At 45.1% G+C, this 27988-nt stretch overlaps 1 protein-coding gene across 6 annotated transcripts; it reads right to left on the bottom strand.

Moving 5' to 3' along the window:
• Positions 1-1020: 1020 nt before the first annotated feature.
• Positions 1021-26753, bottom strand: l3mbtl1 (L3MBTL histone methyl-lysine binding protein 1). 6 transcript variants are annotated; one of them, XM_035380610.1, is made up of 23 exons: positions 26630-26695; positions 24249-24288; positions 23925-24096; positions 19839-20014; positions 19352-19478; positions 18205-18349; positions 15279-15411; positions 13947-14010; positions 12864-12958; positions 11935-12039; positions 10805-10940; positions 10593-10684; positions 9530-9681; positions 9302-9378; positions 8986-9071; positions 8292-8402; positions 7701-7839; positions 6592-6691; positions 5716-5916; positions 5484-5533; positions 3995-4152; positions 2409-2471; positions 1021-2248 (listed from the first exon to the last, which is right to left on the bottom strand). In XM_035380610.1, the coding sequence occupies exons 3-23, from the start codon at positions 24073-24075 to the stop codon at positions 2114-2116; spliced, it is 2496 nt and encodes an 831-aa protein (XP_035236501.1). In that variant the 5' UTR covers positions 24076-24096; positions 24249-24288; positions 26630-26695; the 3' UTR covers positions 1021-2113. The 6 variants fall into 6 exon arrangements, with proteins under 6 accessions (XP_035236501.1, XP_035236502.1, XP_035236504.1 ...); XM_035380611.1 differs by having other exon boundaries at positions 26596-26651; XM_035380615.1 differs by having other exon boundaries at positions 2177-2278.
• Between the last annotated feature and the right edge of the window lie 1235 nt (positions 26754-27988).

The following is a 27988-nucleotide window of genomic DNA, read 5'->3' as shown; positions in this document are numbered from 1 at the left end:
AGTCATCCTTCACCGTACTCTCAACAATTGGGCGAGTGCATGTGTGGCGTACACCAAGAGGATGGAACGGGCCTGAATGCTAGTCGCCTACAGTGAGCTGGTCCGGTGGCTCTGTTACACTGTGGGAGGAATTTTCCTGCCATGGTTTGGTCCACTTATCCCCCTAGAGGACTGGGTCACTGCAAATCAATACAAAGTTATTCTGAGTGATCACCTTTATGCTATGATGAAACATTTCCTGATGGGAGTGGTCTCTTCCAGGATGACAATGCCCCCATCCACACAGCATGAGGGGTCACTGAATGGTTTGATGAGTGTCAAAATGATATGCTATGGCCTTCGCAACCACCAGATCTCAACTTGATTGAACACCTATGGGAGACTTTGGACTGACATGTTAGACAGCACTCTCCACCACCATCATCAAAATACCAAATTAGGGAATATCTTTTGGAGAAATGGTGTTCCATCCCTCCAGTAGAGTTCTAGAGACTTGTAGAGTCTATGCCAAGATGCATTGAAGCTGTTCTGGCAGCTCGTGGTGGCCTAACACCTTATTAAGACACTTTATGTTGGTTTTTCCTTTAAATTTGTTACCCGTCTGTATATATATAGTGTTACGACCTCGTTGTAAGTTTTGTGTTTACATTCTTTGTATTTGCTGTGTGAGTGTCCCTGATTTTCCTCCGGTTCTTTGTCAGATTGCCCATTTTTGTCTCCGGGTTTTCGGTTTGAAAAAGACACGGTTTGCCATTCGCTGGTGGAGAGTCGCTCTGAGGATTTTGCTCAGTACTTGTGGATTGCGATTACTTCATTGCTGTTTTGCGTTTGACCCCAGCAGACCCTGCGACTCTCCAGGACCAGGGCCGGGGACCCCAGCAGACCCTGCGGCTCTCCAGGACCAGGGATGGGAACCCTTGATATAAAGGGATACCTGTAAATTCTGTATACAGTAATTAAGGTACATTCTTAATTCTTATTAGATGCTGAGCTTCAATGCACAGAGCTCTGACCCCAAAATCTTCAACAGTACATTTATTGTTTTTGATGGTTTGAAAGACATTGTGACCCAAGAACTGCGAATCTCAACACAGTCTGTGCGCCTCAGAGAGAGAGTCCTGCCCGAGAATTCTGCGACACGTCGATACGCATTTTACACATTCATTCATTCTATTTATGAATGTAAGGAAGCTGGAAAAATTTTGGCCCAGAAATGTTTTGCAAATTTCATTTTGGCGAACATTCTTTTTTAAATGATCAAACTGAGGAAATACAAAGAACTGTAACTCGTTAGAGAAATTTAAAGAAACGCATTCTGAAAAACTCGCCACACAACCGACAGTCCTTCTGGAATGACCCAAGTAGCCCTGTCTGAGGATGGCACAGAAAAATAAGAAAAGCACAAACTGTTGTGAATGTTGTATTGTTTGGCTACATTATTGTAGTATAAGTCCCGAATCACTGCAGATACTTTTAACACTGATTTTCTATTGCACTGTGAGTGCGTCAAAAACACACCTTGCTGAATGCAAATGTATAGGGACGTATGGCACAGCCTGCAGGTCAGGCTCAGTACAGATGTGACTCGATATGGCCGTGCCATTCTCACTCTCTCTCTGACAGGAGCTGAACAATACACACACAGAGGAGGGAAAAGGAGGAGCCTGGCCCACCATGTGCCGCAGGATTGGGCGACCACCAGAGAGGCGGGGTTTGGCACATTACACGCCACAGGATTGGGCGACACCAGGAGAAGGAGGGAGGCTGGGTTTGGCACATTAAACGCCACAGGATTGGGCGACACCAGGAGTAGGAGGGAGGCGGGGTTTGGCACTTTACATGCCACAGGATTGGGCGACACCAGGAGTAGGAGGGAGGCGGGGTTTGGCACATTACACGCCACAGGATTGGGCGACACCAGGCAAGGGAGTGGGAGGGAGGTGGGGTTTCACACATTATTCGTCGCGGGATTGGGCGACACCAGGCAAGGGAGTGGGAGGGAGCTGGGGTTTGGCACATTACACGCCACAGGATTGGGCGACACCAGGTGGGGGAGTGGGAGGGAGGCGGGGTTTGGCACATTATTCGCCGTGGGATTGGGCGAGACCAGAAGTCACTTCAGGCCTTCGTCGGTGCTCTTGAACATGAGAATAGCATTGTAGATCTTCAGAGCTGGCCCCAGCTTAATACTCATGATCTTGACAATGTCTGTTTGAGTCAGCAGCAAGAAAGCCTCTCCATCAATCATCTGTGGAGACACGCCCACTGCTCAGTTTAGCTTGAGAGAGGAACAGAACAGGATTGGACACACATTCAATAGAGAATATACCATGGATGGGAACAGAGTAGGAATCCTCCTTAATTCTGCTCAAGGACGAATAAGCCTTCTGTTCCATTTAGGCTCTCACCTCATCTCTGAACAGACGAGCTTGTTCTTCACAGCCAGTCAGGTTCTGAACAAAACCAAAGACCTGTCAAAAAAGTTTTACATATTTATTAGTACAGATGAAAGAGTAAGCATGATTAATTAGAGGTATAACCATGAGTTGTCTCTACCTGGTTTCTTAACATGCATTCTGCTGAGTGTCCACCAGGTGTCTCTATAGTCACCACATTTGGATTAAGAGGGACAAAACTATGCACTATGCCACTAATTTGACTGGTAAAAAGATTGGTAATGATTCTTTTGACATACTGGCCTTTAAGCAGTGAAAAGTTGACCACACCTTCCAGATATCTATAAACAGTGAGTAGATGGAGATAAAAACTTTATAAAGTTTGCATAATGTAACAGAATCCAACTTTTTGGCCAGATACTTTTTTCAATTTTCTCCAAATTTGGAATTCCCAGTTTAATAAAACCTGCACCTGAACAGTTCACCACACTCAAAAGCTCATGGAAAGGCACCCGGAACAGGCTGACTGTCCCAATTATTTTCTATTTTAGAACCTTTTCTTAATTCAAATTTTTAAAGTTATCCATGAGTTAGTGTACAAGCAAACATCGGGAAATAGACCAAATTAGACATTGAACTTACACGGATTACATTTTTACATACATTCCTTTTATAGCTGGATTTTTTAGGTAATTCGGGTTAAGCACCTCTGTTCAAGGGTGCAATGGCAGCGTCCCAGCTCAGAGTTATAATACTAACCACTATGATACACTGGAAAATAAAGCTGTGAGGTGTCAGTGAGCAGGTTTCAGTCGGGTGAGCAGATTTCAGTGGGGTGAGCAGGTTTCAGTCAGGGGAGTAGGTTTCAGTCGGGTGAGCAGATTTTATTCAGGTGAGCAGGTTTCAGTCGGATGAGCAGGTTTCATTCAGGGGAGCAGGTTTCAGTGGGGTGAGCAGATTTTATTCAGGTGAGCAGGTTTCAGTCGGGTGAGCAGGTTTCAGTCAGGGGAGCATGTTTCAGTCGGGTGAGCAGGTTTCAGTCAGGAGAGCAGGTTTCAGTGGGGTGAGCAGGTTTCAGTCAGGGGAGCAGGTTTCAGTCAGGGGAGCAGGTTTCAGTCGGGTGAGCAGGTTTCAGTCAGGGGAGCAGGTTTCAGTCGAGTGAGCAGGTTTCAATCAGGGGAGCAGGTTTCAGTCGAGTGAGCAGGTTTCAGTCAGGGGAGCAGGCTTCAGTCGGGGGAGCAGGTTTCAGTCGGGGGAGCAGGCTTCAGTCAGGGGAGAAGGTTTCAGTTGGATGAGCAGGTTTCAGTCGGGTGAGCAGGTTTCAGTGGGGTCAGCAGGTTTCAATCAGGTGAGCAGGTTTCAGTCAGGGGAGAATGTTTCAGTCGAGTGAGCAGGTTTCAATCAGGGGAGCAGGTTTCAGTCAGGGGAGCATGTTTCAGTCGAGTGAGCAGGTTTCAATCAGGGGAGCAGGTTTCAGTTGGGGGAGCACGTTTCAGTCGAGTGAGCAGGCTTCAGTCAGGGGAGCAGGGTTCAGTCGGGGGAGCAGATTTCAGTTGGGGGAGCAGGTTTCAGTCGGGTGAGGACTGTGCAGTGCTCACCTCCTCCACAGTCCAGCCAGCCACCTTGCTGGAGTGGATTCCAGCCACTCCGGGCAGCAGCTTGCAGTGCTGCTCCCAGCACAGGGACAGAGAGCGGTCAGGGTGAGCCGACAGCGCGGACATGAAGAGCGAGGGGTACACGGCCTCCGCAGACAGGCCTGCAGCGCACACACACATACACAATATATATAACCTAGCAGCACACACACACACACAATATATATATAACCCAGCAGCATACACACACAATATATATATATATATAACTCAGCAGCACACACACACACACACAATATATAACCCAGCAGCACACGCACACAATATATATATAACCCAGCAACACACACACACACACACACAATACATATATATATATATATAACTCAGCAGCACACACACACAATATATATATAACCCAGCAACACACACACACACAATAAATAACCCAGCAACACACACACACACAATATATATATAACCCAGCAGCACACACACACACACAATAATTAACCCAGTAACAGACACACACACAATAAATAACCCAGCACACACACACACAATATATATATATATATAACCCAGCAGCACACACACACACAATATATATATAACCCAGCAGCACACACATACACAATAAATAACCCAGCAACACACACACACAATAAATAACTCAGCAGCACACACACACACACACTATATATAACCCAGCAGCACACACGCACACGCAATATATATAACCAAGCAGCACACACACACATATATATATATAACCCAGCACACACACACACTATATATAACCCAGCAGCACACACACACACACAATACATATATATATATAACCCAGCAGCACACACACACAATATATATATGACCCAGCAGCACACACACACAATAAATAACCCAGCACACACACACAATCACAATATATATATAACCCAGCAGCACACACACGCACACACAATATATATATAACCCAGCAGCACACACACACAATAAATAACCCAGCAACACACACACACAATAAATAACCCAGCAGCACACACACACACACACACACACACTATATATAACCCATCAGCACACACACACAATATATATATAACCCAGCACACACACACACTATATATAACTTAGCAGCACACTCACTCTGGTGCCGTAGCATTGGGCATAGTGCTATCTCACTCTGGTGCCTGTAGCATTGGGCATAGCGCTATCTCTCTCTGGTGCCGTAGCATTGGGCATAGCACTATCTCACTCTGGCGCTACCCGTAGCATTGGGCATAGCACTATCTCTCTCTGGCGCTGCCCGTAGCGTTGAGCATAGCGCTATCTCTCTCTGGTGCCTGTAGCATTTAGCATAGCACTATCTCACTCTAGCGCTGCCCATAGCGTTGGGCATAGCACTATCTCACTCTGGCACTTCCCGTAGCATTGGGCATAGCGCTATCTCTCTCTGGTGCCCGTAGCATTGGGCATAGCGCTTACTCACTCTGGTAAGCCCGCTGCTGGCCCTTCCTGTATTTGGGTGGGCGTCCAATCCTGAGAGAAGAAGAAAAACAAAGAAATAAGAAAAATCACATGATTGACAGCAATGAAATCCCTCTTCACTGTTTTCAAGCACAGAACATCGCTCTCCATCCCTAAGACTGAGGCTCTCAGCTCCTACCTGCCAGCACCCTGGCACGGCAATGATGTGGTGTGATGTGGTTGTCATTGGTTACCTGCCATGGTAACGAGACTTCTTGGATCGCTGACCGAACACCAGGAGGTTCCTCTTCCCTCCGGGCGCGTCGGCGTCGGGCAGCTCGGTCTTCAGCCGGCCCTGGTTGCGCTCAGCCAGGGGACAGCCCGACAGGCAGTGGTGCGCTGTGAAACGGCCGGTCACATGACCCGAGCCGTCGCACCCCGGGGTGGGGCACTTCCTGTTTGAAGAAATGTTTTAAAAGAGGTGCTGAGTAGCCTGAGGCACACTTTAGAAAGCGCACTCCCAGGGTGGTTACGCGCAGAAATACATGTATGTCCATGTCAAATTCACTGGAATTCTATTGGCTTTTAGTTGCATATACATAAAAATACTAGTGGATGACTATGGCTACTTATTGAACTACGGAGCTGCATTTGTGTCTTTATTATGTTATGCAATCAAAACTTTTGATACTGCAATCAAAAAATATTTTATTGACAGCTAAATATACCTTACAATTTGGAGATCAAATATTCGTTAACTGATAGCAAAACTATTTGTTAGTTCACTGATAACTACAATGAAGAAATATTATATATTAAATATAATAATATTATATATTATATTGAGAGCAAAAACCTTTTGTCGCGTTCTCAGAACTTTTACTCTCAGTGATGCTCTTTTCATTTGTGCGTTGAAAGTTTTGATCTCAAATCTTTTAAGGTATATTCTTGCTTTCAATTGATTTTTGCAGTGTTGAAAGTTTGATGGCATAATAAAGATACAAATATAACCAAAATGTAATTAAACCAGTGTTAAAAATACAACATGCAACTAATAATTTTTTTCAGTGAAAAAAATGTCAGAGGAGTAGAAGCAGAAGTGAGCAGCCAGCAGGGGGCACTACACTGACCTGTGGTGAAAGCTGTACTTGGTGCTTCTGGGGTGAGTTATTCCCTTACAGGTGAGGGAGGAGAAGCTGGTCTGTCCTGCGGCTGGCGGCTCCCTGGGACCTGCCACACACCGTTACACAACCACAACACAACCACAACACAGTTTCACCAAACCATGTCTTTATGGACCTTGATATGGGGAGGGTGTTAGTGTGTCAGTGTGTTAGCGGTAGGACAGGAGGGGTGTGAGTTAGCGATATGGGGAGGGTGTTAGTGAGTCAGTGTGTTAGCGGTAGGGCAGGAGGGGTGTGAGTTAGGGATATGGGGAGGGTGTTAATGTGTCAGTGTGTTAGCGGTAGGACAGGAGGGGTGTGAGTTAGCGATATGGGGAGGGTGTTAGTGTGTCAGTGTGTTAGCGGTAGGACAGGAGGGGTGTGAGTTAGCGATATGGGGAGAGTGTTAGTGTGTCAGTGTGTTAGCGGTAGGACAGGAGGGGTGTGAGTTAGCGATATGGGGAGAGTGTTAGTGTGTCAGTGTGTTAGCGGTAGGACAGGAGGGGTGTGAGTTAGCGATATGGGGAGGGTGTTAGTGTGTCAGTGTGTTAGCGGTAGGACAGGAGGGGTGTGAGTTAGCGATATGGGGAGGGTGTTAGTGTGTCAGTGTGTTAGCGGTAGGACAGGAGGGGTGTGAGTTAGCGATATGGGGAGGGTGTTAGTGTGTCAGTGTGTTAGCAGTAGGACAGGAGGGGTGTGAGTTAGCGATATGGGGAGGGTGTTAGTGTGTCAGTGTGTTAGCGGTAGGACAGGAGGGGTGTGAGTTAGGGATATGGGGAGGGTGTTAGTGTGTGAGTGTGTTAGCGGTAGGACAGGAGGGGTGTGAGTTAGCGATATGGGGAGGGTGTTAGTGTGTGAGTGTGTTAGCGGTAGGACAGGAGGGGTGTGAGTTAGCGACATGGGGAGGGTGTTAGTGTGTCAGGGTGTTAGCGGTAGGACAGGAGGGGTGTGAGTTAGGGATATGGGGAGGGTGTTAGTGTGTGAGTGTGTTAGCGGTAGGACAGGAGGGGTGTGAGTTAGCGATATGGGGAGGGTGTTAGTGTGTTAGCTTTAGAACAGGAGGGGTGAGCGTTTACCGGGTTGTTGGGTACTGGAGTCATACGGAGGCCATTTCAGGGGGTGGCCTGTCTGCTCACACCAGCCAGCGGGGTGGATGTCCGGGTGGTCTGAGTCCATCCATTCATCATACACATGGTTCCACCCATCAAAGTGAATCTGAAAGGGGCCAGGGGGTGCAGTAAACAGCACTGTACAGTCAACGTATAATTTAAAACATAAGGCTACCTCCTACCACTGAAAGGTGCATATTTTAGCTGCAGAATGAGCTGATGCATATATCAGCAGTGTGATGCTATCACAGCAGTGCTCTGGTACATATCACAGCAGTGTGATGCTATCACAGCAGTGCTCTGGTACATACATCAGCACTGTGATGCTATCACAGCAGCACTCTGGTACATATATCAGTAGTGTGATGCTAGCACAGCAGCACTCTGGTACATATAACAGCACTGTGATTCTATCACAGCAGTGCTCTGGTACATATAACAGCAGTGTGATGCTATCACAGCAGCACTCTGGTACAGCATCACAGTCCCTTTACAGAGTGAGCTGCTCGGCAACCCCTGACGTTGTCAGAGCCTTGAAGGGAACACGCGGACAGAGACCTTTATCCTGTGGGTGTCCACTTCCTCCACGGTGGCGACCCGCACCAGGGCCGGATTGCGCCTGTCCACCGCCTCCAGCTTCATCTGCACCTGAAAGCCATGCGCCGGCCGCTGGAACGACAGCAGGAGACTGGTGACCCCCACACAAATACCCACACACTACTTATCACCCAGACTCTGCCCCAAACACACATGCTTTCCCTCTCAGACTCTCTAACGCACACACTCTAACACACAGAGTCATGCACACACGTGCACACACTCGCACACACACACACACACACACTCATACACATACAATCACACACACGCACACACACTCATACACACAAAGTCACGCACACACACACGCACACACTCGTACACACAGAATCACACACACACACAGGCTCTCTCTCTCTCTCTCTCTCTATTTTTAGTTCACTCCTAAGGGGCAGGTATGCTCAGTCCTACCAATTAGCACCGAGTACATTTCTCAGGCGCTCTTCTCCTCCTCAGTGTACATCTTTTATTACATCAGTCCATTTATACAGCTGGCTGTTCACTTCAGAGGGTTCCAGAAGGTTGCAACAGCATAGCTCCAAAGAGAAGGGTACACACCACTTTAAACATGTCAGATTTGAGCTCAGAGAGAGAGGGGTACACACCACTTTAAACATGTCAGATTTGAGCTCAGAGAGAGAGGGGTACACACCACTTTAAAGGCCTCTGCAGCCACAGCTGTGGAGCCTGTTTCCTCCAGGTACTTCTGCCAGTTAAACCTGTCTGGATCTGGGTAGTCTGGCGAGAAGAGAGACAATCTCAGTTTTAATTCAACTCTAATATGGATTAAATGTACTCAGTCAGAGTAAAAGTCGCTCTGTCAGTGTAAAATGAACTCTATCGGTTTGAAATTTACTCAGTCAGAGATGTTGATTTAATGCTGAAATTTTTTTTTTACCAGGTATCCTGCTACGCCTGACTGGATGTATGTAAGTAAGTAAGGCTGTGGGCAGGTGCTTGATGTTCACCTTGCGGGGGCGTGAGGGGGAGGCCCCTCTCCTGGCACCAGCCAATGGGGTGGATGTAGGGGCTGCTGGCGTCGCACCTGGAGGGAGGGAGGGGGGCACACACGCTCCGCTAAATTCAGAAGATGAGAGAGCTACAGCAGGACGTCACACGAGCGCTCGTTCGCACGGCGGTGCGAGCTGCGGGGCGCTCTCTCCCCCCCCCCCCCCCTCCCCCCGCGCGGAACCCACCAGTAATCGTAAGTGTCGTCCCAGTTGTCAAAGTGGACCAGGAAGCGGCCGTCCACCACGTCGGTCACCGTGGCAACACAGATGAGGGAGGGGTTCATGCGATCCACGGCCTCCAGCTTCATCCCCACCTCGAAACTGCAGGGCACCTCCACCTACGGGCAGGAGCAGCCCCAGGCCGCCATTAGGAGGCGCTGAAAACCCAAAAAAATTACCTGGCAACTAAATAGCCAAGGATGTGCATATACCCAGCGGAGAGTGGCAAATGGTCTCTGCCATGTCTACAGGTGGAGGGAGCACACACACCTGGGCTGAGGAAACGAATCAGCCCAGGTGCTTAAAGGTGCGCTCCTCTCCATGGTACGGGGCAGAGGCTGGGAGAGAGAGAGCCATTCTGTCCGTCAGAGAAAAGGAGAGACACTAACCCGGCCGGGCGCAGAAGAGCGGGTCGGAGGGAAACAGAGCTGCAAAGCGGCCGCCGCATTTGGCTCGTTCAGTCCTCCTCCGTTTAGTTTAATATTTGAGGGAGGAGGGTGAAGATAAGTGGTGAGAGTCTGTACTGACTGAGCCGCTCTATAGGGCCCAGCCTGCGCTCGTGGTGAGAGTCTTTACTGACTGAGCCGCTCTATAGGGCCCAGCCTGCGCTCGTGGTGAGAGTCTTTACTGACTGAGCCGCTCTATAGGGCCCAGCCTGCGCTCGTGGTGAGAGTCTTTACTGACTGAGCCGCTCTATAGGGCCCAGCCAGTGCTCATGGTGAGAGTGATTACTGAATGATTTATTTATTATATCAAGATTATTATTATTATTATTATTATTATATTACATTATTTCCACACTTAAAGATTCAATAGCAGTAATACCCTGTTTGCTATGGTATTACTTACACCATGACTCACACATACACCGTGCTACAAGTGAAAAGTATTTCTTTATTTGTATTTGAGAATATATACATCTGTTACCCAAATAATTTGTGGCGTTTTAACGCCTCTCAGCATCACGCTCATTTCTGTGTGTGTTTCATGCAGCGCACGCGTGCGTAAGGACTCTGCTTCATGGACTCACACAGCCAGGGCTGACGAACAGCTCTGTCGGGGCGACCTGTGCTTTTGTGAGCCTTAAGTAGCTTGACCAGGAGAACTCCTCTTCCTTACACCCTGGAAAACATAAAACACAGAGGAGTGTAAATTCAGCAGTAACCGTCCTGCCCATGGATCGTCAGCACTGCTCCACCCCTGTCCCCCGTGCCCTGTGCCCTATGCCCTCCGACCTCTGACCTTTGGGTGTGTAGAGCTTGTGGCCTGTCCGTTCGCACCAGCCGGCTGGGTGGATCTCTGGGCAGTTGACATTTACCCAAAAGTCATGGCAGTCAGAGTACCCGTCAAAGTGAAGACGCATCCTGCAACCACAGACCTACAGAACAAGGAAACTGGGCCAGTCTCAAAGACTGAGTGCATACCCCTCTATCAGAGACTAACCCCTCTATCAGAGAATAACCCCACTATCAGAATATAACCCATCTATCAGAGATTAACCCCACTATCAGAGAATAACCCCTCTATCAGAATATAACCCCACTATCAGAGTGTAACCCCTCTATCAGAGTATAACCCCACTATCAGAATATAACCCCACTATCAGAGTATAACCCCTCTATCAGACAGAGTGTAACCCCTCTATCAGAGAATAACCCCACTATCAGAATATAACCCCACTATCAGAGTATAACCCCTCTATCAGACAGAGTGTAACCCCTCTATCAGAGAATAACCCCACTATCAGAGTATAACCCCACTATCAGAATATAACCCATCTATCAGAGTATAACCCCTCTATCGGAGAATAACCCCACTATCAGAGTATAACCCCTCTATCAGAGCATAACCCCACTATCAGAATATAACCCCTCTATCAGAGTATAACCCCACTATCAAAGTATAACCCCTCTATCGGAGAATAACCCCACTATCAGAGTATAACCCCTCTATCAGAGCATAACCCCACTATCAGAATATAACCCCACTATCAGAGTATAACCCCACTATCAGAAAATAACCCCACTATCAGACAGAGTGTAACCCCTCTATCAGAATATAACCCCTTTATCAGACAGAGTGTAACCCCACTATCAGAGTATAACCCCACTATCAGAGCATAATCCCTCTATCAGGCAGAGTATAACACCACTATCAGTATGTAACCCCATAATAAAACCCCAATTTTATTATGAAAAGAGACCAATTATTCTTACATTAAATATAAGGTTTATGTACTTTCTCATATGTTCCTATTAGATGCCATCTTCATGGTAAATTTATCTGAGTAATACATTTTAATTTATATTTCATTTTTTCTGGGCATGGATTTGTGCACGTTCATAGAGAGAGACGGGCTGTGTCCAGCATACCTCAGCCACAGTCAGAACAAAGTACATGGAGGGGTGCTGGGGGTCAATTCCTTCCAGTTTCATTCCCTGCCGGAAGGTGCTCCTGGACCGCGGGACCCTCTGAGACTGACAACACAACAGTTACAAGCACAAAATACTGGGCGGGGCTAAAGCCAGTTCCACAATACTGGGCGGGGCTAAAGCCTGTTACACAGTACTGGGAGGGGCTAAAGTCAGTGATGAAGTACTGGGCGGGGCTAAAGCTTGTTACACAGTACTGGGCAGGGTTAAAGTCAGTGACGAAGTACTGGGCGGGGCTAAAGCTTGTTACACAGTACTGGGAGGGGCTAAAGTCAGTGACGAAGTACTGGGAGGAGCTAAAGCCAGTTCCACAATACTGGGCGGGGCTAAAGCTTGTTACACAGTACTGGGAGGGGCTAAAGCTTGTTCCACAGTACTGGGTGGGGCTAACGCCAGGTCCACAGTACTGGGAGGGGCTAAAGCCAGTTCCACAATACTGGGCGGGGCTAAAGCCTGTTACACAGTACTGGGAGGGGCTAAAGCCAGTTCCACAATACTGGGCGGGGCTAAAGCCTGTTACACAGGACTGGGAGGGGCTAAAGCCAGGTCCGCAGTACTGGGAGGGGCTAAAGCCTGTTCCACAGTACTGGGTGGGTACTTTTCTCTCTTAGTCACACAAGTGCTGAATTTTCATGCATTGTACATGATGTCAAAATGTCAGACTCACACAAAACAAAATTAGTCCCTATTGTATTTCATGTCTACGTAAAACTCACAAGGTACAGAATTAGTGTCCTGATGTCACAGTGTGAGAAAGTTGCCGACCTGATTGGCAGTGGATAATTGGACTGCTGTGTTACAGTAAAACATTATGTTACATGTAATTAAATGGAGAAGGTCCATTTTAATCAGTAAGTTCAAACACATACCTCGTGGAAGAGTTCGGCTGGGGCAGCAATAGCCTTCTGATCCTCAAGATATTGAGCCCATGTCGTCCGCATTTCCTTCTTACACTCTGTGAGCCCTGGAGACCCCACGCCCAGAATGATAAATTCACTTTAACACAACACTGGTTCCTTACCCACAGAAAATCTAAAACTGAAGGCACGGTAAAAAATAAAACATTTTAAACAAGGAAAACATTTTCCCGACATCGGTGTCCTGTTTCTGTGCTTTAGGCCTAAATGAGTCCAAATATTTAATATTATATCAAAAGCCAAACAACTGTTTTTGTGGATCATATGCTGTGCAATTTCACTTCGCTATGAAAACAGCATGATTTGCATTTATTGTTCATTTTCTTTTTTCTTTTTTAAAATGTAAATTCCTGTATTTTATTTCATTTTTAATTGTCCTTGGCAGTTCTGCACTGTGGTACCTGGGGTACTGAATTCTGTTCTTTTTCTTAAAGCCGTCTGTAATCAGAAGAATGACACTAAACGCAGGGTCAGAAGTAATTCTTTGGAGGACAAGCACCGAGTATGAGAATATAATTTCTCCTTTGAACAGGAATGGCCTCAATAGGCCAATCAGTCCAGAATTGACTGTTTTCATGAAACACTGGGCCAGTTTACAAGATGTTTAAGTGCAACATGTTTGCTGTCACCGGATTCTCTGCTGGACATCTGTGTGCGTCTGTGTGAGTGTGTGTCAGGCAACAGAAATGGCATGCTGTATATTTAGCTAAACCATCCGAAACAAATCAACCACCGCAGTAAGTCCTATTATGGACTCAGCATGCAAATCAACCACCGCAGTAAGTCCTATGCATTCAACATGCAAATCAATCACAGGAGAAAGTCACATAACAGACTCAAGGTGCAAAGCAGCCACAGGAGATGGTCACATAACAGGCTCCAGGTGCAAATCAGCCACAGGAGAAGGTCACATAACAGGCTCCAGGTGCAAATCAGCCACAGGAGAAAGTCACATAACAGGCTCCAGGTGCTAACTGGTGGTGTGCCCAGGTGAGCACCACCAACAGGTAACATATCGGCAGAGCGGCTTCGCACCTGGCCGGTTCTGTCCTCCCTCATCTGCCGGGCTGTCGATCTTCAGGTCCTCAGCTTTCTCCTCCTTCAGAATAAAACACATTTGGCAATATTTAACATGTGTGAAAACCTCCCAAATAACCTCAACACGAGAGAGAGACTTAACATGAAACATGAACTCCAGGACAGGTCACCGTAAGGCCAGTTCAAAAAGTTATCAGGTCACCATGCCACGATTTTGTCTGTATGGCACACAAAATTCACTGGGTCAAATCTTCAGTCCACAATTAAAGATGTGATGGATGGATGCATAAGCATAGGTTTGTCATCCCCAATATTTTAATATGAAGTGTTAGCTAGACTAGCTAGTATGCTTGTGAGACTTCATGTCTGACTACGCGAGACTAGTTGGTCCAGCAGTGTGGCTCCCCCCCAGAAATAAAATAAAACAAATAAAACTTTCACCTATGGACAAATCACCTAATTCAGCTCACAACCGGTTGTGACTGAAACAGTAATGTAATAACTGTCATTTGTGAACTCTGTAGTTTTTACTCCAACGATTTTGTATAACTTGCATGCAAACACATCTGAAGTGAACTACAGAATGCAAGACCATGTACTGTAGGGTTGTATCCCTTCAGGGGGTCCTCAATACTCCTGCTGGTATGCAGTTAAACACATTGGCAGCCAGCCATTTCCGGTTCACAGAATATTCCCAGAACATTAATAAACGTATGACCTTCTGGTTACAAGCCCAGTTCCTTGCCATAACCGAAAGGTCATAGGTTCGATTCCTGGGTAGGAACTGCCGTTGTACCCTTGAGCAAGGTACTTAACCTGCATTGCTTCAGTATATATCCAGCTGTATAAATGGATGCAATTTAAATCCTATGTAAAAAATCTTGTGTAAGTCGCTCTGGATAAGAGTGTCTGCTAAATGCCTGTAATGTAATGTAAACTTAGGGAAAATGTGTCCAGCAGGTATATGGGTCAGTTCCCTGCAATCTTGATACTGCACCCCAGAATACTGGAGAGCTTTGGTTGAGACTTTGCATGGATATACACAGTTAGTGCACCTTCGTAGAAAATACCAAAAATAACCATGTCATTATATTTGTAAAGAGACATTGTTGTTGAGCTTTTTGAATGGAAATTTTTTGGGGCTCGAACGTTATCACTGCAGCGCTCATCAGAACAACTTCCTGTTTATCACTGCAGCGCTCATCAGAACAACTTCCTGTTTATCACTGCAGCGCTCATTAGAACATCCTGTTTATCACTCCGGTGCTGATCAGAATGTATGTTTTTGATTCAACAAAGCAGTGTTGTTGCTGGCCACGCCCCTCTTACCCCGCCCTCCGCCTCTGACTCCTCCTCTGACGGGCACAGGAAGTCTTTCCTTTTCCTCTTCTTCACCGGCTTCAGCAGCTCCAGATCCACCACTGATCCCTGACTCCTGGGCCCCTTCTCTCCTCCCTCAGCCCTGCCACAGAAAGCACATTCATCCCTCCATCCTCTCCTCCCTCAGCCCTGCCACAGAAAGCACATTCATCCCTCCATCCTCTCCTCCCTCAGCCCTGCCACGGAAAGCACATTCATCCCTCCATCATCTCCTCCTCAAACCTGACACAAAGCACATGTATCCATCCATCCTCTCCTCCTCAAACCTGACAGAGAAAGCACATCTATCCTCTCCTCCTCAAACCTGACAAAGCATTCATCCCTCCATCCTCTCCTCTCTCAGTCCTGACACAGAAAGCACATTCATCCCTCCATCTTCTCCTTCCTCAGAACTGACACAGAAAGCATATCCATCCCTCCATCCCTCCTCCTCAAACCTGACAGAGAAAGCACATCAATCCTCTCCTCCTCAAACCTGACCCAGAAATCACACCCATCCCTCAATCATTTCCTCCCTCAGTCCTGCCACAGAAAGCACATTCATCTCTCCATCCTCTCCTCCGTCAGACCAAACACAAAAAGCACATCCATCCCTCCATCCTCTCCTCCCTCAGCCCTGACACAGAAAGCACATCCATCCATTCATCCTCTCCTCCCTCAGCCCTGACACAAAGCACATTCATCCCTCTATCTTCTCCTCCCTCAGAACTGACACAGAAATCACATACATCCCTCCATCCTCTCCTCCCTCAGCCCTGACAAAGAAAGGACATTCATCCCTCCATCCTCTCCTCCCTCAGACTTGACACAAAAATCACACCCATCCATAATCTTCTCCTCCCTCAGAGCCAACACAGAAGGCACATTCATTTATGGATTCAGATTGCAATTTTGATACTATTTAAAGTAATAATCTTGAATATTTTCATTAAAATAAATGTCTGTTAAGTCACTATCTATAGCTGAATTAGGTAACACAGTGGTGATTGAGCCTATTATTATATTAATTAATATTATTATTATTATTATAATTTATGATTAAAGAACTGGGTGTCTGTGGCGACATTCCCGGGAAAAAATCACAAGCGGCGCATAGATAGTAACACGTTTTCTATCACCCATCAGTGGTTGGTCCGCCAGAGAGGGTAGGCGGAGCTAACGCAACAGGCTTGCTCTTCAACTCACTTGTGTGTGAGCGGCGTACTGTTTTTTCCGGTGTCTGCTAGCGTTAAAGGTGGGGGGGTTATGGAACCCTAATAAGTTTTTGTGTAACATGAGAGGTCATATTATTTGTTGATGTAGATTTCGTATTACATTTGATGACAATGTAACGTTACTAAATTACATAGCTATTTGCACAGCTAACGCTAGCTACTGGACCATGTCAATAAAGGCAACATTAGTTTAGACAACGTTGCGCACAGTATCCATCTCTCATATCAGGTAACGTTGCGTTAGCCAGCTAGCTAATATAATTAACACAATCTAATGTCAGCTAACAATTAGAAAAAACGGTAGCTAACGCTACCGACTGGTACCGACCTCGCAAACCGTCTCTCGAATGCAATGCTACTTTGTTGCAGCGTTGCAATGTAGCTAACTAAAGGCCAGTTCAGATCAATGATTCGCAACGAGACTGGATGCAACATGCAAAATTCCAAGACGTCTGATTGTAAATGTTCTAAAACTGCACTTGGCGATTTGACAAGGTGGGTCTTTTGAGACCCCAGGCAACGGTTTCAAACGCTCTGCAACTAACCAGTTCACACCGCTGCAATTTTCTCTGCAACACTCTAAAACCGTTTTGTCTCGTTGCGAATCATTGATCCGAACTGGCCTTAACGTTACCGTTATTTACATTGCCATCAAGTTCATCAATATAGAAGCCGGGGTATAGGTGGAGAAGAGCCGGGTCTGATTTCTGTGTAAAGATGTCAAGCTGGAGAAAATTAAATAAGAATACGGCAGTATGGATTAGCGTTGTTATTATTTTATTACGCTTCCTCATATGTTCCTTCAGCCTCGATGCCCTTTTTTGATTAATCTCCTTTGTTTTTGTTTTATTCTTCTTATTCTGATTGCCAATTTAACACCCAGCTCAGCTTTATTCTCGAACAGTTTAGCTAGCAAAACCAGAAACAAGGCAGTTGTTTCAAAAATATCACACAACAATCATTCAAGATGATGATGCACCAGATACATAATTGCACAAGCCACAGTGAATCCTGCAAATTCTTCTCTGCAGTGTAAAGATGTTCATACCGAGCAAAAGGTGAATAAAGAACGTTTGTGGAAATTGATCATCACTAATTCTACCCCAGGTCTGCTACAGCATTTTAACCCGGCTCGGCAATGTAAAGACAGCTTAAGTTACCTAAAGTTAGACAATGAATGAGTATGTACATAACGTTACTTGTATAACAACCATTTTTATTCAGTAGCCTAAATAATAAGTGTAATAGTTGGCGTGGCCCAGGTGCCAACTGACTGACGTCACACAGGCGACACTGGTTGGATCCGGTTGGATCTATGGGAAGTGAGGTCCAAAAACACACCTGCAATTACCGCTTCTCGCCATTGGTACCGCCAAAGAGAACGAAACGGAAATCTTTGAGATTGTAACTTTAAGTATCTTGTCTTTTATGTTGTCCTTCTAAGCAACTTTGGTACCTATCTTATAGGATGCTCCTTTGGCCTGATCACTCTCTTGTAATCTATCGTCATTTTTACCTGCTTAAATTAAGGGTTTGTCCTTATGTTCTAGATGGGCTGAATGGCCTGTTCTCTTCATTATGCATTCTTATGTTCTAGACAGGCTGAATGGCCTGTTCTCCTCATTATGCATTAGGTCACTGCTGTATTCTCAACTTCTCACCTCTCACTTCCTGGCTGTGTGTGTACTTCCTGTGCGTACGTCCTCAGAGTGCCCAGCTCTGAGGTTCCACAGCGAACTGGGGTGTCCTCAGTCTTCCGATCACCCGCCACACCCCATGCAGCATCAGCTGCAGCACCACCCGCATCTGCAAGAGATTTATCCTTATCAGTATGATATACAAAACACACACACATGCACACACACGCACACGCATACACACACACAAACATTCATGCACACACACACACACACACACAAACGTTGATGCGCACACACACACACACACACCCACACATACCAACGTTCATGCACACACACACACACACACACACACTAACATTCATGCACACACACAGACATTCATGCGCCCACACACACACACACAAACATTCATGCACACATTTATACACACAAACATTTATTTGTACAAACACAGATACGGGAAATAACACTGCTGTAATAATACTGGAGTGAAAGATAGCAGCAGTTGGAGGATTTCCTTTTTAATGAGTTTCTGTGATTGTATCCAACCCGTGTATATAAAGGGGTCGGACAAAATCACATAAAAGCATCAAAAAAGGACTTTAACTTTGATTTAACTAAATCACAATAACAAAGGCAGCAACACAGGTGAGTCATATTAATTTGAATGCTGAGTAGCAGAATTTGTCAGCTATAAAAGAAGTCTGGCGATCAGCACTTTGATGTGTATGTGTGTTTCCATGGCAACAGAGTTCCAGTATTCAGTGCCTGAATTATGTAATGTGCAGGGCCCTACCAAATTCACAGCCTTGAGAATAGTGTCATAGACTATAAAATCAGCTTCTTCCCGAGAAATTTGGTTCCTCAGTGTAAGTGATCTTTTGCCATGAGATACTGTGAAATGCAGTGTGTTTTCTTTGCAAACTGTGTGTAGGGAAGCTAAGAGAACTTGTAAGGGCTCTAATCATGTGGCAAGAGGAATAGTGTTGAAAATGTGAATCTCTGGATTTCAGTATTTTAGTCGTGAGTCACATTATTGAGCAAACTCACAGTATAAAAATGACTCAGCATTCCAAGCTGGAGAGAAATAAAAAAAATGTAAGTAGTATTTATATCACAAATGGTGCATATGGAGTCATGTGGTTTGAAACTCATGAGGTTTTACCTGCTTTCTGGCTTGGTCCTCTCTGGTCCACGCCCTGCTTCCCCACAGTGTCCTCGGCAACAGGTCCCACACAGGTGACCTTTTCATCACTGACGACCTCCAGTGTGCCACAGTCTCTCATTCGAAACTGAAAAACACACCAGGTATCGATAACACACCTGTCTAACAGTTGTTATAGCAAAATACACACACCAGATATCAATCACACACCTGTAAAACAGTTATCATAGCAAAATACACACACCAGGTATCAATCACACAGCCCTTTTCTCTCATCCCTGATGAAGCCACCAGAGCAGTAAAAGCAGGCATCCCATGATGCTTTGAGATCTGAGGGAGGGGTAATGTGTGACTGTGGACCTGAACTGTCAGTGTAGTGCAGGGCGGTATGTAGGGAACTGGGCCTGTCCCTCAGACTGTTCTATGCATACATGAGCTCGGACAGAGGCAGGCGTGTGATTGTATACCTGCCCTCTCAGCTGCTCACCTTCAGGTTGCTACCTGGGAGAAGAGCCACGCCCTCCTTCCACTCCAGAACGTGGACGATGTTGCATGTGCCCCCCACCTGGGGCAGCAGGGCGGAGCTCTGCGGGTCACATGCCCCTCTGGCCCCCTCCAGACTGCCGTGCGGCAGGCTCCCCTTCTCCACAGCGTGAGAGACAGCTGGAGAGAGAGGGACCCCACAATTACACCCACAGGAACAACCCCATTCAACACAGAAACAGCCAATAAAACCCTCATTCAACACAGAAACAACCGCCAATAAAACCCTCATTCAACACAACCTCCAATAAAACCCTCATTCAACACAACCTCCAAGAAAACCCACATTCAGCACAACCGCCAATAAGCCCTCAATACTATATTCAAAAATATGATTATCAAAATCATTCTTAAGATTTTACAGACTCAGAGAGTGAGGGTGGAGGGGACTTACTTTAAAGATTTAGAAAGTTTGGATGGGATGATAATATAACTATAACATCAACAGCTATATATGTCACGTACAAGAGGGTTAGGACCCAAACGCGTAGAAAAAATGAGTAGAAAAAATACAGGAACTCAAACGGACAGTTTAAACAAAGACATTTACTACACAAAAAATTCAAAACAACAAACAAAAAATGCCACACAGGGCAACTCCAAAAAACTCAAAAACCAAAAACAGAAGAAAATCCAAAAAACATGTAGAACAGAACACAAAACTGAAGTGCCGCCATCTGGTGGCCAAAAGGGGGAAAAACAGAAACAGAAAATACAGAACCACGACAATATAGTCGTCATAAATTTCTATCACAATCATTACCAGAATAACTGGCTATTGCACCTTAGTGTTTGGCAACTGAAAATAAAAGTGAAGAGTAATACCAGAAATAGGGGGAGCACATTTTTCCCCCATCTAAGAGGGTTTGGTCTGAAGTTTTGTTTAAAAGCCAGCCAACACGTGTACATTTACTTCAATAAGCTGCATGTTATTCTGTTTAAAAAATGTTAATACTTCCAAATTCTGTTATTTTGGTAAAACTAGTTTTTGGCTTGGCCAGGGCATTAGACTCACTAGTAAAATAGTTTGTTCAAGCAAAGAAGTGTACGTTATGCACATGAGAGAGTGTATATTTACAGGTTCGTGATCAAGATATTCGGCACGTTAGTGGACGCGATAATGTTCTGGCTGATGTTTTATCCAGGGTGTGCGAGGTTGACAAAAAATAAATTGTTGCTAAGTTCCCCGGCGTTTAACTAAAGGGCGTTACATTTCTCTGGTTTCTTTAGTCTCCCCTGCTCTGTGTTTGGGTTTGGGTGCTGCTGTGTTTGTCTCCGTTTGCCCTATAGGTGGAGATGAGGGTTAGGGTCATGGTCCCGTTGCGAAGATCCTGGGCGGGAGATGCATGGGAGAGGAGACGCACACCGTTGCCTGGCAACCCTCTTCCAGAGATGCATGGAGCCGAGCACGCCATTGACCATCACCTAGCAACCAGACTAAAAGATGCCGGTTACTGGGGACACCAAGGGATGTTGCAGAGCAGCAGAATTTTAAAAAATTATATAAACAGATAATCTGCATCAGCTTTTGATATTCTTCTGACTATTCTCCAGATTGATAACTGTGATAACCCAGACTCTAATGACTTTTCTACAACAAGCGTGCTGGATCGCTTACTGTTAAGATACATCAGTTGAGCACTGGAGATTATTTGGGAAACAGCGCAGATTGCAATGGGTAGTAGTAATGAACTCAATTCCTATTTTGGAACATCGGTGAGGAATTTGTGGCTGGACTTTCAAAGAGAGGTGAGGGTTCTGTACCTGCACTTTGGCTGACCAGTGAGGCCATGCAACCTGTGCTGTGCTTGTATATATGCTGATACAGTGTTTTACACCTCTGGAAGAGATAACTCCCTTTTGCGTCTGTCATAGTAAATGCCCTTTTTCTTTTTCATGTTTCACAGTGTGCTCAACTGGGTTTTCTTAGCAGTGTTTATTGTTGGTGTGGCTTAGAGTTACGTTCACTGCCGCACACCTGGTTATTGTAACAGAGGTGGATTTTGGGTCGTAATAATGTTAATATTCAGGTCAAAAGAGGAAGGAGCTGCATATGGCCAGCAGCATGCATCCTAGCATGGTCAGGAATCAGGGGATGGCTGGCTTTTTTTGACATTAGCTTTACATCGGCCATACTGAAATTTACAATGGAAAGGAGAAAAAATTGTCATGTGTCAAGAGGCAACGATATTACCAGTAAATCCTGAATTGTCACTGTCAATTGCCATGACCTATAAAAACCACGCTGAAGGTCAGAAACAACACACAAAACAGACTTCACGGTGTTTGACCTATGGTGTGATGTAATCCAGGGATAACACAAAGGGCAGGTTATGGTGAGGGTATAACACACAGGGCAGGTTATGGTGCTGGTATAACACACAGGGCAGGTTATGGTGCTGGTATAACACACAGGGCAGGTTATGGTGAGGGTATAACACACAAGGCAGGTTATGGTGAGGGTATAACACACAGGGCAGGTTATGGTGAGGGTGAAACACAAAGGGCAGGTTATGGTGAGGGTATAACACACAGGGCAGGTTATGGTGAGGGTATAACACACAGGACAGGTTGTGGTGCTGGTATAACACACAGGGCAGGTTATGGTGAGGGTATTACACACAGGGCAGGTTATGGTGAGGGTATAACACACAGGGCAGGTTATGGTGAGGGTATAACACACAGGGCAGGTTATGGTGAGGGTATAACACACAGGACAGGTTATGGTGAGGGTATAACACACAGGGCAGGTTATGGTGAGGGTATAACACACAGGACAGGTTGTGGTGAGGGTATAACACACAGGGCAGGTTATGGTGAGGGTATAACACAAAGGACAGGTTATGGTGAGGGTATAACACACAGGGCAGGTTATGGTGAGGGTATAACACAAAGGACAGGTTATGGTGAGGGTATAACACACAGGGCAGGTTATGGTGAGGGTATAACACACAGGGCAGATTATGGTGAGGGTATAACACACAGGGCAGGTTATGGTGAGGGTATAACACACAGGGCAGGTTATGGTGAGGGTATAACACACAGGGCAGGTTATGGTGAGAGTATAACACACAGGGCAGGTTATGGTGCTGGTATAACACACAGGGCAGGTTATGGTGAGGGTATAACACACAGGGCAGGTTATGGTGAGGGTATAACACACAGGGCAGGTTATGGTGAGGGTATAACACAAAGGACAGGTTATGGTGAGGGTATAACACACAGGGCAGGTTATGGTGAGGGTATAACACACAGGGCAGGTTATGGTGAGGGTATAACACACAGGGCAGGTTATGGTGAGGGTATAACACACAGGACAGGTTATGGTGAGGGTATAACACAAAGGACAGGTTATGGTGAGGGTATAACACACAGGGCAGGTTATGGTGAGGGTATAACACACAGGGCAGGTTATGGTGAGAGTATAACACACAGGGCAGATTATGGTGAGGGTATAACACACAGGGCAGGTTATGGTGAGGGTATAACACACAGGGCAGGTTATGGTGAGGGTATAACACACAGGGCAGGTTATGGTGAGAGTATAACACACAGGGCAGGTTATGGTGCTGGTATAACACACAGGGCAGGTTATGGTGAGGGTATAACACACAGGGCAGGTTATGGTGAGGGTATAACACACAGGGCAGGTTATGGTGAGGGTATAACACAAAGGACAGGTTATGGTGAGGGTATAACACACAGGGCAGGTTATGGTGAGGGTATAACACACAGGGCAGGTTATGGTGAGGGTATAACACACAGGGCAGGTTATGGTGAGGGTATAACACACAGGGCAGGTTATGGTGAGGGTATAACACACAGGGCAGGTTATGGTGAGGGTATAACACACAGGACAGGTTATGGTGAGGGTATAACACACAGGGCAGGTTATGGTGAGGGTATAACACACAGGGCAGGTTATGGTGTTGGTATAACACACAGGGCAGGTTATGGTGAGGGTATAACACACAGGGCAGGTTATGGTGAGGGTATAACACACAGGGCAGGTTATGGCTATACACCTCACCTGGGACAATAAGTGCAGCGGTAGTCTGTGGGCGGGGCTTTGGTACCAGGCTCTCATTGGACGAATGAGAGTCAGGGGTGGGGTCAGGGACAGAGTCAGCAGGGCTATCTCTGCCTACGGCCAGGACCTCCCGGTCCACTTTGGCGCTCATGACAGACGCCAGTAACTGCCACTGTGGAGAGAAGTTAGGATCCACTTAAAGTCCATTACAATCTTTATCACTCCAGGACATTATATGAGAGCACAGTACATCTAAAGCACATTATATCCAAAATGCCCGGCGATAGATTGGCGGCCTGTCCAAGGTATATTCCTGCCTCTCACCCAATGCACGCAGGGATAGGCTCCAGCACCCCCCGCAACCCTGTCCAAGATATAAAGTATAAATGGGTGGATATAAATAATGGATGGATTACATGTAAAACATATAATACCCAAAAGCACATTAAAACCAAAGCACAATATATCCAAAACACATTATATCCAAAGCACAATATAGCCAAAGCACAATATACCCAAAGGACATTATACCCAAAGTATATTATATTCCCAAACATTCATGTTTTTAATGCTTTTTCTCTTCATCGGTGCTCACTGCTACAAATTCCACCATTTATTGTGGAGAGCACAGACAACAGTGCACTCTCCTCCAAATTACATGTCAGCCACTGATCTTATCACACCCCAGTTAACAAGTTGCATTCCCACAGACTTGAGTCAGGGGAAGACACTTCATGTGCAGCTGAACAGCCAGGGGCTCATTTAACAAAAGTAGTGACGTGTGAGCTGAGATCTGTGAGGTGCAACTGATTTCTCCCGCTCTTTTTGGAGCATTTCACGCAGAAATCAGAACAGCAAGTGATGAACGCATGTCACAAGGGCATTCATGTAGACAATCAGTAAATAAGCTATGGTTCTCATCTGCCTGCCTCATTTTGGTTTTGTATCGAACTGTCAGTTGTCCCCAGATGCAAACTGAAGGTGCCGCTATGGATCATTTCACTAAGCTATTCAAAATACGTTTCATAATCAGGATTCTGTTACAATGTACAATTTCTGCCCTTAATTTAATGGTAATTCTGAACAAAGTCTAATCATAACTATGCTGATTGACAACGCAAATCTTAGATTTTCTGCCATATTTAATTTTTTGCAAAAGCTACTTTTGTGAGCTGTGCCTGGGTCACTTGGCCTATTGTTACCAAATTAGGGTTGAAAGAATCTCTGGAGTCTCGGCCTCAATAATTACCAAAAAAATTAAATGTTGACTTTTCAAAACAATATGGTCGCCACACCTTAATCAATTGTTGTGGGTATGGCCATTTTTCAACAACAAAAAAAGCTGTAACTCGAACACAACACTCGATCCTCACCAAACAAGGTACAGAAGTGCAGTACTGCCTTCTGATGATGCTCGCAAGACATGACACATCTGTGCCAACAGGTGGCGCTATAAGAAGCAAATTATTTAAATGCCTATATGTCTTCAACTGTTTGAGCAGTCAGGTTGAGATTTTGAATCCTACATCTCTGTGCAATATATATATATATATATATATATATATATATATATTCAATGGTTACCCCTGAAGAAGTGTACTACTTTAGGTGGCCTTTTTCCAATAGAACAAGTGCTGTAAGAGGATACATATACCAGTGGCGTAGGTTTCGTTTAACTGGCCACAAAATCGTGCAACATATTTTGATATATTATAAACTATATGCAAACCATTTTTTTGATGAAATAAGAAAGTACAGCACCTGACACCACACCTGTTCTCAAAACTGATTGTCCTCACACTAAATATTGAAATATTAACCAGTCCTGTGCCACAGCTAGTGCAACACATAGTGCAGACCTCGTTTGCCAACAGGCTAAGATAGGGAGATCATGTCATGCTTTACTGAACTTACTCCTTCATCTATTATAAAACATGGCATTTGCTAGCTATCGTTTTCACTCCTAACCAACGGGCGCAGACACGGGCCACCTTCATTTTAGCTAATGATATATTGTAACCACACACGCGCGCACACGCAGAAGTACAAGCATACACAAACACGCGGGCGCGCGCGCGCACACACACACACACACACACACACAGTCATCACAGTGTCTTCCTAAATAGATACTGTTGTCCTAAATGTGATTTCCTCGCGTATCACTGCTTCTAAAACTGAAACGATATAATCGTGGTCTCACCTCGGCACATCAATCAGACTTGGTTACCTTGCAAAATTCTCTGTATTTCCATAGCTAGCAAAAATGGCGGAATGCTCCAGACATTGAAGAATTTGAGGGGAAATATGAACGATTTATGCAAATATAGTGGGTAGTAGCAATGTAGACATATTTAATATCAAATCAATCGGCATTTATTTATGCGATATACGCGATAACACACCCGTCTGAGCGTCTGAGCTTGAACATAATAGTGCACCACATTTTCCCATGAACGCGAAAAAATAAGCCTAATTTTTTATTTTTTTACATTAGAAGGTAAGAAATTGGCTATATTTCCAGCAAACGTTTTCTTGACGTCGCTTTCTTATGTTAACAACAAAGGCAATAGACTCCCACCTAAGATAACCATTATAGTGTGTAATTCGTCATTAAATTAAAGGAATCAGACGTTAATTTAATAAAATCAGATTTATAAAAGATACATACTCAATGAGGTCTGAGGGAATTAAGATATTCTTACCAGCTCGTCTTGCGGACCAGGGCCTGCGAACGCGCATGCGCGGCTTTTAAGCGTTGTTTTTTTTTACACAAGCAATGGGTACGGTACATCAAAAATCGCTTTCTACATTGTTCAGAAAACCCTCAGAACATACATCACTGTGATTATTTATCCGATTCTTTGTTGAAACTTTAACTTTTAAAATTAATGCAGTTTGTAAGGATGCTTAAAATACATTTGGATCCTGACGGTATACAGGTGATGGCAACATGTATGAATATAGTGACCTCTCCAACCAGTCCAGTCCTCATCTCCTCTTGGTCAACTGCGATATACTGTGTAATTAAATTATTACTGCAATTGCTCATGGAAAGCATATGCAACATGCAGTATCTTGAGTTCTGAGTTCAATAATTATATAAACAGCCCCTTGAAGAAAAGCGAACACGTTTTAACTAATTTATATGACTTTAAGGGGTGGCACACTGTTTCCGCACAGCAAGAAGGTTCTGTGTTCAAATCCTGGCTGGGGCTTTCTGTGGGTTTCCTCTGGGTACTCCGGTTTCCTCCCACAGTCCAAAGACATGCAGGTCAGCTTAACTGGAGAGCCAAAATAATTGCCCATAATTATGAACGTGTGAGTGCATGGTGTGTGTGCCCTGCAGTGGATTGGTGACCTGTCCATCCCTGCCTCTCGCTCAGTGCATGATGGGATGGGCTCCAACACCCCTGACCTGGAATAAGCGGGTTAGATAATCAATTAATCGATATATGACTTTAATAACTGCACCATCAGTTTTGTTGTTTTTTAGCATCTGCTAAATTTGTGTTACGTAATGTAATGTAAATAAAGTCATGGAGTTTGCAGAAAATGGTTTGTGGCATGTATTTAATTGAATAGCCATTTTGGAGGACTTTGCCATCCCATATTTCCAAATTCTTACAGTAAAAATGCAGGGAATCCATTGTATGAATACCTGGGAAAGTTTTCTTCATGAATGTACTGGACTTTGCAGAAAACTGTTTGATGTCATTATTATATTGAATTGTAATAAGTGGCATGTATTGAATTGAATGGCCATTTTGGAGGATTTTGCCATCCCATAATTCCAAATTCCTACAGTAAAAACACACTCATCTTTGCATGAATACATGGGAAGTAGGACGTCAAGAATCTAACGAGTTTTATAAAAGAAAAAAAGAAAAATAATAATTCGAGCACCCAATTTTGAAGTTATTTTATTTTATTTTTTTTTGCTTTTTGAGTAATTTCAAGTAATAACTTTATCTGATGTATTATATTTGCGTCACAACCGGGTTACCGTAAAGAGTAATGTAGGTAGCGCAGTTAAACTTTAAGCGCAGAATGCTTGAGCGGGC

This window comes from Anguilla anguilla, chromosome 11 (assembly GCF_013347855.1).
Source record: "Anguilla anguilla isolate fAngAng1 chromosome 11, fAngAng1.pri, whole genome shotgun sequence".
NCBI classification, from domain to species: Eukaryota; Metazoa; Chordata; class Actinopteri; order Anguilliformes; family Anguillidae; genus Anguilla; species Anguilla anguilla.
This window is presented reverse-complemented; position numbering and strand designations above follow the sequence as displayed.